This window comes from Ursus arctos, unplaced genomic scaffold (genome assembly GCF_023065955.2).
Source record: "Ursus arctos isolate Adak ecotype North America unplaced genomic scaffold, UrsArc2.0 scaffold_4, whole genome shotgun sequence".
Taxonomy (NCBI): Eukaryota; Metazoa; Chordata; class Mammalia; order Carnivora; family Ursidae; genus Ursus; species Ursus arctos.
The window spans coordinates 42,411,237-42,422,566 of NW_026623056.1; the positions used below are offsets into that span (position 1 = coordinate 42,411,237).

The window sequence follows — 11,330 nt, forward strand, 5'->3', positions numbered from 1 at the left end:
TTTTTTAGGGTGATGGGAACTATTTAAATTTTTTTCTTTTTATATATCAGTCCTCCTACTTTGTATAGAATGTGCCTTTTCTTTTACAACAAAAAGATGTTTATTAAAGAAATAAAACGTACATAAAACATTAAAAGAGGAATGAACCATCAACGTGGAACAGACACTTGGTTAATTGAGGGGATTCAAGCCTTGTGATCCATGCCACGGAGATCGAATTTTCACTGGCCTTTGCAGAGTAATCATCTCTCTGATATCGACAATTGCATTAATATCTGGGATATCATACAATTCCTAAACTCAAAGGAATTAGAATGTGGTTACTACTAACCTGCTTTATAACTACACTAAAGAAGAATACGCAAAATCAAGAAAAGTCTCTTTAAAAATAACCAATACTGTAAATGGCATCATTATCAGTGAACACTTACTAAACAGCTACAGCTAGCTTTATCTTATGAAACTTCCCATTTTTTTCTTTTAAGAGAGAACAATCACCTTATACTCATTATTTCCAAGTATGTTCTAAATCGTAATAAAGGTTATCTCACATTTTTAAAATAGTATGTAAACTAATTTACTTCCTAAATCTTAAGTGGTTTTTTGTTGTTGTTGTTGTTTTGGTTTTTTTTTTTTTTTGGTTGGAGATGTGGAAATCATTTGGTGAATTTTAAGGCATAGGAATAGAACAAAAGAATTAAAAATGCCACTTACCTGACATGCTTCCTCTGTCAGAGAAATCCTTATGTAGCCATAAGGCAAATATACGGATTAAAACTGCCCCCACAAACTTCTCTTTTTCTAAGTAAAGTTGCTCGGGTACTTTAGAAGCAGGGTGCCAGTAAAACGTGTCGTTACCCGTACCTCAGTTTTCTCTCTTCTGTGTCTTGAAATCTTTTGTGTCTACTTTGTTCAGTTACAAACAGGAAATGTGGTGATGGAGGCTTCTAGAGTTTTGATCTGAAACCAGTACACTCTTACATTTTTGCGTTACGTGAGAAGAAAAATCCCACAAGCCTCTGTACTCTGGTATTCGGATTTTTACCAATACCTGAATCTAATTTAAAAATAATAACGAAAGTAAAGTATGAATTAGCCCAGGAGGGATCTCCCATCCCCCTGGAGAGAATCCAGGATCTCCTTACAAGCAAGTTCACATGGAAACAAACTAAAATATATTAAGCTGGGGAGGAAACAGTGAGAAGCCCGCAGGTATGCTCAGCTGTTGGTTGTGTTTTCCTTGCGGCACAATGCAGGAAAGGGGATTGATGCTTTTGGAACTCTGCTATGTATCAGGTGTCTTCTTGACCTGGTCCCCTTGGGGGACTCGGTGGCTGCCTCCTTTCCCGGCAGCTTTCACTGCAGCCAATGCGAGGCCGTCTGTCCAATCTAGGGCCACTTGGCAAAGAGCTCCAGCGCTCAATGCACACTCCAGTGTCTCAGTAACCAGAGGTTCCTAAATGTTAGGAACATGTGCCTGAGAATGCTATGCGGCACTGTTTGACACGCATATTCCTGAGCCCTGCTGAATCCGAATATTTGGAGCAGAGTCCAGGAATCTGCATTTTTCACAAGTGCCCCTGGTTATTTTAAAATATAAGTGTTCTCGATCTTGCTGTGAAAAACTCATGTATATGTCAGTGGTAGAGTTTATTTTTAGCATTAGTCAGATAAAGATCTGGGCGGTATCTGTGTATACGGTTTGGACGTGCTCGTGTACACACATCTGCTGCGTATTGTGTGCCGATGGATATTTGATTACGGATTCCACCAGTTTTCTTTAGTTATAGAGCAATGACAAACCTGAGTCCGGCTTCCTACAGAAGGGGATGCACATAAACTTGAAGAACTTCAACTTTAGGGAAAACTTAAAAATGAGACTTTTGATGCACAGACTCAGAATAAAAATATTAAATGCCTTGCAGGATATCCTCCTCTTGCTGACTTCTCTAAGATTCTTGGGGCAGGCAGAGTAATGATCTTATCCATCATGAAAACCCCAGCGTCTACACTAATGCCTGGCACGCTGTAGGTCTCAAGAAATAGTCTCACAGTGATCAAAAAAAATAAAACAATGTTAATCTTCTGCTTTCTCTTTGCTCCATTATAGAAAACAACTTCCTAGTAGCCAAAATACAGTGCTTCTTTATTCTTTGAATGAAGTTGACTAAACACTAATAGATTTTTCCACTTCAATCGCTTTCCCCCCAAATATTTCTTGTGAATCATTGAATCAGAATCTATAAAACGGGAAGAGACCATGGAGATTCCCTAATCTTCTAAAAAGGCATTTTCATAATACATTTCATAGAATACTAGGCCATAAAGGAAATTTGGGGATAAATGCTCCATCAACAGATATATTTGGAAAAACTATTATTTTCACCTTCATGGATGCATATAAGTATATTAAAAGCTTAGGTAAGTCCTGCAAAAAGTAAACCTGAATAACTATTTTAACAGAGCTTTTCCTAAACCTATTTGGCCAGGGAACTTTTTGTTCAGCACCATCCGTTAGCAGGGTAACAGGTTGGAGGAAGCAGGCCTGGAGCTCAAGGGAATAGAAGTCTCAGGTGCACGTAGGGACCAGAGGACAGCAAAGAATTAGAAGGATCCATCCAGCAATTAGGTAGGACACAGGAATGGAGATCTATTCAGGAGGAGAGGGCCCAGCTGTGGGGCAGTTGTGAGGGGTTGAGCTTTGGACCTAAAAAGGATACCTAGCAAGGAAAATAGAAGTCCCGGGCTTAAAAGGAAACCACATAGATTGCCTAAGTGGGACCATGGAACCATGAAACATGGGCAATGTAGAGGCCTGTTTATATCGGCTGGGGCCTACAGAGGACATGGGAGAGAGAAGGGGTCTCAGGACTGCAGATTTCTGTGCAGGCATCCCCTGTTTGAGCGAAAATAGTGGAGAGGATGGGGAAAGAAGGAACAAGGATGCCCTGGTTGATCCATAGAAACAAGGGTTTTCAGTGGTTGGCTTTGGTTACGGAGAAGGTCAGCTTTAGTGAGAATAATTCAGGTGAAAATGCAGGAATCCTATTGTTAGCCCAAGATATGTATGTTTCAGGACAGCCCAACAGGGACATAGACTCAAACCAAGTGAACCAATTGGGCCAGTGCCCAAAGCTACCCGAGGGCTTCCCTGCGTCAGGTCTGTGTGACACATAGCAGTCTGCAGAAATCCGGGGAAGGCAAGAGCAGAGGAGACAGGCAGGGACCGAGAAAGGGTATATGCTACTCCTTCAGGTCAGGAAGGTGGCCTGTGGTTTGTGCTGAATGATTACTTAATGGCTTCACTCACTTACTGAACATGACGCATGATCGGCATTTCAAAAATGGTAAAACTTCGGCTGAGAGGTCTGAACCACTTCACAATTTCTAATTATTATAATACTTTTGAAAAGTGAGCTGCATGACAATGTTCCCCATTCTGTAGATTTAGAAAATAGAGATAGAGCAAGATTGTCCAAGGTCACACAGAAAGTCTGCGCCTGTGCCCTGGAGAGCTCCACATACGTTTGAAATTTGCCAGGGGGAGAAAAAAAATAGCTTTTCATTAAATATAGGTGGCTGGGCACATGGAGACATTATCAGAATATAAAAAAGCCTATGGATTTATTTTTGTTATGAAATACACTAGTGAGTACAGTTGGGGATTTGAATGACGGCTTCGTGAGTCATGTTCAAAATAATAAATAAACATGAGTCTTCTGTAGTACTTTTTAATGAGTTGAGTTATCAAAATGAAGTTTAGCAGATGGCTGGACTAAGCAGATCTGTGCTGACAAGCCTGAAGCCGTTAAAGATATAGGAAATTTGGGGGAAGGTGTGTGGTTCTGATGGACACCTGTCAAGAAATGAGAATTTTAAGGCCAACAAACTTGAGGCTTTGTTGCCAAAAGAAAATGAAAAGTATAACAAAATGGCAGCCGCCATGCCAAGCTTCCACACTCAGAAAAATGGGTCATAGTTTATAGAAAGAAGCCCAATTTTCAAGTCTCTTTTTTGATGGTCATCTCTTATTTTTATTTTAATCCTTATCACCATAGTATATTTATTTATATCTGTATATATCACACAAATATATATACGACATACACATATATATAAATATGTATTGTAAAGTTCAAGGGGTTTCATAGCATTAACAGTAGTTACTGGGGTTACCTTAAGCTTTGGCTTTACACTTTATAAATTTGTCCATTGTTTAAATTATTTTCAATAACATGCACTAAATAAAATAGTTGGAATAAAAGATGCCTCCTTATTTTTTTTAAAGATTGTATTTATTTATTCCAGGGAGTGGGGGAAGGAGCAGACTCCACATTGAGCGTGGAGCCCGATGCAGGGCTTGATCTCAGGACCCTGAGCAAGAGTCGGACACTTAACTGACTGAGCCACCCAGGCACCAAAGATGCCTCCTTATTTTAAAGGATCTTTGGAGTACCTTTGTTTTATAGAAGCAGAACTGATCTGTGTGTGATTTTTCTTTATTCTGGTAAATCATTCTTTAGTAAGACCGAAGCGGGTATGCAAACAACTTTATGAAAGACAGGAGGGGAGGGACCCTGTGCTTCCAATTATGTGGTTTTAAAATAGGAAATTATTCAAAATTAATTATGGTGTTACAATTACATCTGATTAGACTATATTGATGATTCATATTTTCATTGAGTTTATGCCACAAGATCCTCCAGAAGACATAATTATTCAGGTAGAAAAGAAAAAGCAAGTTAAAAGTAATAGAACAATGCATGGATTTGGCATAAGATTCTCAGCTCTTTTTATTATACTTATTATAACTTTTTAGGATCAGAATTCTTGGAAAATCAAATACTAAAATAAAAGAGTAGGTAAAATTCAGAAACAAGGGAGAGTAATGGCTAATAGTAGGTACAGTCCATCTTCCTACGTGTGAAAGGTGTTAAGTATTCAAATTTTCTAGGAGAAAACAATTTGTCTCCTAATGTCTATGTAATGCCCCAGAGAGAGTGCTATTAGTAAAGTCAAAGCATTCTGAAAAATTTTGATCTTATTTGAAACACAACTGGTTCAAAGTAAATCCAGTTTATTTGTCATAGAACTTCTCCTAGCTTTAGTAAGCTGATATACAATTCCTCTTTTCAAGAGGAGGATATATTCAGTATTCCCAAAAATTATTTCACAAGAGAAACATTCCCGTATTATTTTTCAAAGCCTTTGCAGGACTACCACTCTGATGTGTGTGTTTCACAAAACACTGGATCAAGCGACTTTTCTTCCAGTGGAACCGGCTCTTCGGATCTCCTTCCACATTTGGGGCCTGGCTTACCTGATGGTCACCACAGGAACTGTCAACTTTACCGCCTATATATGAATTTCCATCTCTAGGAATGTTTTGCCTGAGATTGTAAAGGGATGAGCCCTTAAAATTCAGATGTCCCGGGACAGGTAACACAATCAGCGTCCTCAGAGTAGCCTTTCCAGTGAGACTAGTTCTCGTGGATTTGCCACCAAATAAGACATATGGTAGACTAAATTTTGATCAGAACGAGATTTGGGACTAGGACATTTTTAGAAGGCAAGCTCTAGTTGCCGGACCGCAGGGACTAGAAACATAGAATGGGACCAGGAACACCAAAAAGGGATGCACCCATTGGGGTCCTGGCTGGAAACAGATGCAACAGACAAAAGGGTGAGTTGAATGAGTTTAAAGAAGGGACTGTTTAGAGAGGCGCAGCCTGGGCTAATGGGAAGAACAAGGGATGGTGAAGCCCTTCCAGATTAACTACAGACGGAGCCCTGACAACTCCTAGGCTTGAAGGTATTAGAGGAATGTCCGCCACTGGAACCTGGTGAGATAAATAGCTGTGAGAGGGGGCTGCTGGACAAGAACTTTGGCTTTCAGTTAACAAAACAAAACAAAACAAAAAACACAGCCATCGCCAGTTGGGACCAGGCAAGAAGGGAGTGATGGGAAAACATGCCAATTTTGTTCTTCTCTGTCCTCCAGTCTTCCACCCATTTTCCTCATTAGTCACGCCCAACAAAGTCAGAGGGAAGTCATGATGCGGTCCATAGAAGTCAGCCTCCCATGGGCCACAGAGCAGGTGGAGAACAGAGAATGGAGCTGGAGTGATGAATGGGCGAAGACGCGGTGCTGAGAATGAACTTAATTTTAGACAGGTACTTCCTGTCCTGCCAGACGTGCACTTTCTAATTTTATAAGTCGACTTATTCTCCAGAGCGCAGAAGAGTAAATAAGAGCAATTAATTTTGAGATTTTTCACTATATTCATCAGGGCAATTTTCTTGACCCCAATATAACACTTGAGATACCCTAAATAATACTAAGTTGGTTCTGCCATAGTAAAACAAAACTAAGGATAAAATTTAAGTATACAAGCAAGTATAAAGGGGGAAAATGCCTAAAACCACCATCTGAAAATGAAGAAATGCCTCTTCCTGGAACATGGCTACAGTTTCAGATAAGAATGGCAGCAGCCCGTGGTCTTCTGGCCTCGAACGCTCTCATCCTCTGTCTTCTCCTTCACCCTTTGTTGTTTGGTAGCTTATTAGCCTAAAAATGGCAAAAAAACCAACAGCTTTAAAACCAGAGGCGGCAGACTTGATTGGGGTGGGGAGGAAAAGAGCAAGGGGGAAGGATAGGTGTGAAAACCCCAACATTGCTGGCTAAAAGTAGAGTGTCATTTCAGAATAAATGGGGAAAGACCACAACATTGCTAGTCCAAGGTTGCAGGCCTGGCTTAGGACAATGAGCTTCTAGACAAAATTTAATAGTGAGAGCCATACCAGTGCTGAGAGAAACTCTCCACTCATCCCAGCCTGCCACTTAACGATGAATGGTGTTGGGGAGACCTAAGAAGGACCTGGGAAAAATGAAAGCCAAGGTAGCTGTGAGAGATGGGTTGCAACTCTGAGGGTGTTCTTCAACACACACATACCTCAAGCAGAGAAGCCCTAGAAAATTCAGATGTCTGCTCAAATCATTGGTTGACTACTAAACTATGTAGACAGGCCATGGGGGGCAGGGTACTAGGAAGGAATGCTAAGAATTAAAAAAAAAAAAACAGCAAAACTGAGCAGACACATTGTTGGTTCAGAAGAGGAGAAAGTCTGCAAGTTAAATCCAGGCAAGTTACTAAAACAAAGGAAGAAAGAAACAACAACAACAAAAGCCCACAATATGGGGAGCCTTAGAAAAATGACACAGAACGCACAGGTGCTACAATATGTTCTCTAGAAGTTTTATTTTCACATAACCATTGCAAGATTGCCAAGAAACAGAAGAGTGCAACCCATACTCAAGAGAAACAAAACAGAGCAAAAGCAATCAATAGAAACTGACTTTTGGAAACCCAGATGAAAGAACCAAATGGAAATTCTAAAGTTGAAAAGTATAACAACTGAAATAAAGAATTCACCGGGTGGCGTCAATTGCAGATTTAAAATAGCAGAAACCTTAGTGGATTAAAAGACAGATCAATAGAAATGATCTAATCCAGAGGATAAAAATAAAAGAGATTAAAAAAAAGAGATCTGGAGGACAATTTCAAGAATTCCAGCATCTATTTATTGGGACTCATAAAAAGGAAAGAAACGGGCAGAAAATTATTGTAAAATAGAATGGCTGAGGGGCGCCTGGGTGGCTCAGCTGGTTGAGTGACGGACTCTTGATTTTGGCTCAGGTCATGATCTCAGGGTCATGGGATTGAGCTCTGTGTCGGGCTCCGCGCTGGGCATGAAGCCTGCTTAAGATTCTCTCTTTCTGCCTCTGCCCTCCTCCTCTAAAATAAATAAATAAGTCTTTAAATGTGTGTGTGTGTGTGTGTGTGTGTGTGTGTGTGTGTGTAATGACTGAAAACTTCCCCCTCTTGATGAAAAACATTTATTTCCAGACTCAAGAAGCTCAATGAATATCAAGTAGATACACACATTAAAGAAAATGCAACTAGACACGTTATATTCAAATTCCTGAAAGCCAAAGAAAAGAAAAGATCCCGAAAGCAGCAAGAGAAAAACAACTCATTGTATAGAAGGGGACAACAATGTGGTTAATGGTTAACTTCTCATAAGAAACAGTGGAGGCCACAAGGAAGAAGAATGACATATTTAAAGTGCTGAAAGAAAAAAGGCAACCAAGAATTCTATAGCCTAGTGAAATTAATCTAAAAAAAAAAAAAAGCAAAATAAAGACATTCCCAGAGAAACACAAATGGGTAGAATTAATTGCTGGCAGACCTGACTTACAGGGAAAAACTCGGGCAGTCTTTCAAGCCAAAGGAAATGACACCAGACAGTAACTCCAATCTGCAGGAAGCAGTAGAGGTCACCAGAAATATGTGAGCAAATGAAGATTATGTGTGTGCATGTATGATATTTCCTTTTCCTCCCTTAATTTCTTTGACGTCAGAAGATTGTTTAAAGCCGTAATTCTAACACAGTATTATTAGGTTTATAATATGCATGAAGGTTTTATGTGTGTGAGTAACAAAAGGGAATGCGGAGAGAGGAAATGGAGCTGTGCTGGTATGCCTTATTTTACTGAAACCAAGTGTGTGTTAGCTTCAAGTGAATTGTGAAAGTTAAAGAGGAATATTTAACCCCTAGAGGCATCTAACAGCAAAAAAAATCTCAAACAATACATCTAAAGTATTAGGAAATTAAAATGGTATCCAAAAAGTTTTGTTTAATACAAAAGACAGTGGAGGAATAGAGGAACGGAAAAGAAATGAGATATATAGAAAATAAATAGGAAAACGGCAGATAGAAATCAACTACATCAATAATTACATTAAATGTGAGTGAGCTGAGCACTCTACTCAAAAGGCAGAGGTGGAATGGATAAAAAAACAAACAAAAAAAGCTAGAAGCAAAATCTTACTCTCTGTCTACAAAAGAAATACTTAAAATTCAAAGATACTAATAAGTGAGGGTAAAAGTATGGGAAAAAATGCCTGCCTACAGTAATCATAACAGAGTTAGAGTGACTATATTTACATGAGATAAAATAGACCTCAGTACAAAGATTATTACTAGAGATGGTTTTGTTCCTAACATTTCATAGTGATAAATGGGTCAAAACATGAGAGAGATATATTAAGTATATATGTTAATAACAACAAAGTCCGAAAACAAATGAAGCAAAACCTGACAGAATTAGGAGGAGTTAAGATGGCGGAGGAGTAGGAGACACCGTTTTCAGCCGGTCCTCCGAGTCGAGCTGGATAGGTACCAGACCAGCCTAAACAACCACGGAACCAGCCTGAGACGCAGGAAGACGCATCTGGATCTCTACAAATGAACATCTCCAGCGCTGAGTATTGAGGTACGAAGCGGGGAGCCATGAAACTGTGCACAGATATCGGAAGATAAACGGAAGGGGGAGGGAGCCGCCGCGTTCGGGCCCCGGGAAGTGGTAGCCACTTGCACGGGGGAGCGGGCGGGCTCGAGGTCGGCACCCGCAAAACAGCAGACTGAGACCGTGAGCCGGGTGCGCGCGCCACCAGGCATCTCGCGGAACCCCAGAATCCTGGTGCGCTCACTGGATCCAGACTGAGACCGGGAGATCCGGGAGCGCGCGCGGGCGGCTGGCGGCGTTAGAAACACAAAGGACAGAGACGCGCCGGCCCTGGAAGTGAGGGCTGGGACGCCGGGTGTGGGGCGCACATCCCGGACGCTGCAGGGTTGAGCAGCACCAACAGAAACAGAGTTAAAGTGGCCAGAACATTAGTAGAGAACGGGCCGCAATCCCTCTGTTCCGTGACAGAGGCTGAAATTCGGCCGCTGCTGCTCTGACTCTCAGAAGAGGCACAGCAAACCGCCAGGGAAAGCCGCCAGAGAACAAAAGCCTGGAAATACTGGCTCAGGGAGTGCCCATCCCCATCCCCCCTCGCAGGGGACACGGAGACTCTACCCAAACATGGCTGCCTGAGTATCGGCGCGGCAGGCCCCTCCCCCAGAAGGCAGGCTGAAAAATCAAGAAGCCCACAACCCGGGTGCCTGGGTGGCACAGTCATTGAGCGCCTGCCTTCGGCTTAGGGCGTGATCCCGGCGTTCCCGAAAGGAGAGCCTCATCGGGCTCCTCCGCTGGGAGCCTGCTTCTTCCTCTCCCACTCCCCTGCTTCTGTTCCCTCTCTCGCTGGTTGGCTGCCACATAAATAAATAAATAAAATCTTTAAAGAAGAAGCCCACATCCCTAAGATCCCTATAAAACAAGGGGCACGGCCTGGGACCCAGTCAATAATTTGGGCTCTGGAAACCCAGCAACCTCTCTTCATCAGAATGACAAGAAGGAGAAGCCCCCCCCAGCAAAGAAAAGACAGTGAGTCTGTGGCCTCTGCCACAGAAATAATGGATATGGATGTAACCAAATTATCAGAAATGGAATTCAGAGTAACGATGGTCAAAATGATGAGTAGAATTGAAAAAACTATTAACGAAAAGGTTACTGAGAATATAGAATCCTTAAGGACAGAAATGAGAGCGAACCTGACAGAAATTAAAAATTCTATGAGCCAAATGCAGGCAAAACTAGAGGCTCTGACGGCCAGGGTCGCAGAAGCAGAGGAACGGGTTAGTGAATTGGAGGATGGGTTAATAGAGGAAAAAATGAAAATAGAAGATGGTCTTAAAAAAATCCACGCCCACGAATGTAGGTTACGGGAAATTACTGACTCAATGAAACGATCCAATGTTAGAATCATCGGCATCCCCGAGGGGGTGGAGAAAAACAGAGGTCTAGAAGAGATATTTGAACAAATTGTAGCTGAAAACTTCCCTAATCTAGCAAGGGAAACAAACATTCGTGTCCAAGAGGCAGAGAGGACCCCTCCCAAGCTCAACCATGACAAACCTACGCCACGTCACGTCATAGTGCAATTCGCAAATATTAGATGCAAGGATACAGTATTGAAAGCGGCCAGGGCAAAGAAATTTCTCACGTACCAAGGCAAAAGCATCAGAATTACGTCAGACCTGTCTACACAGACCTGGAATGAGAGAAAGGGTTGGGGGAGCATATTTAAAGCTCTTTCAGAGAAAAACATGCAGCCAAGGATCCTTTATCCAGCAAGGCTGTCATTCAGAATTGATGGAGAAATAAAGACATTTCAGAATCGCCAGTCACTAACCAATTTTGTAACCACGAAACCAGCCCTACAGGAGATATTACGGGGGGTTCTATAAAAGTTAAAAGGCCCCAAGAGTGATACAGAACAGAAAGTCACAGCCAATACAAACAAAGACTTTACTGGCAACATGGCAACATTAAAATCATATCTCTCAGTAATCAGTCTTAATGTAAATGGTTTGAACCATCC

General features: G+C 41.5%; 1 protein-coding gene across 1 annotated transcript in view; it reads right to left on the minus strand.

The window, feature by feature from the left end:
- The window catches only part of LOC113251071 (T-cell receptor-associated transmembrane adapter 1), a 32,659-nt gene extending 31,725 nt beyond the window's left edge, over positions 1–934 (minus strand). Inside the window, exon 1 of the mRNA XM_026492891.4 lies at positions 715–934. Coding sequence (XP_026348676.1) covers positions 715–721 — 7 coding nt within the window. The 5' untranslated portion in view covers positions 722–934. The remainder of the gene's footprint in view (positions 1–714) is intronic.
- Between the last annotated feature and the right edge of the window lie 10,396 nt (positions 935–11,330).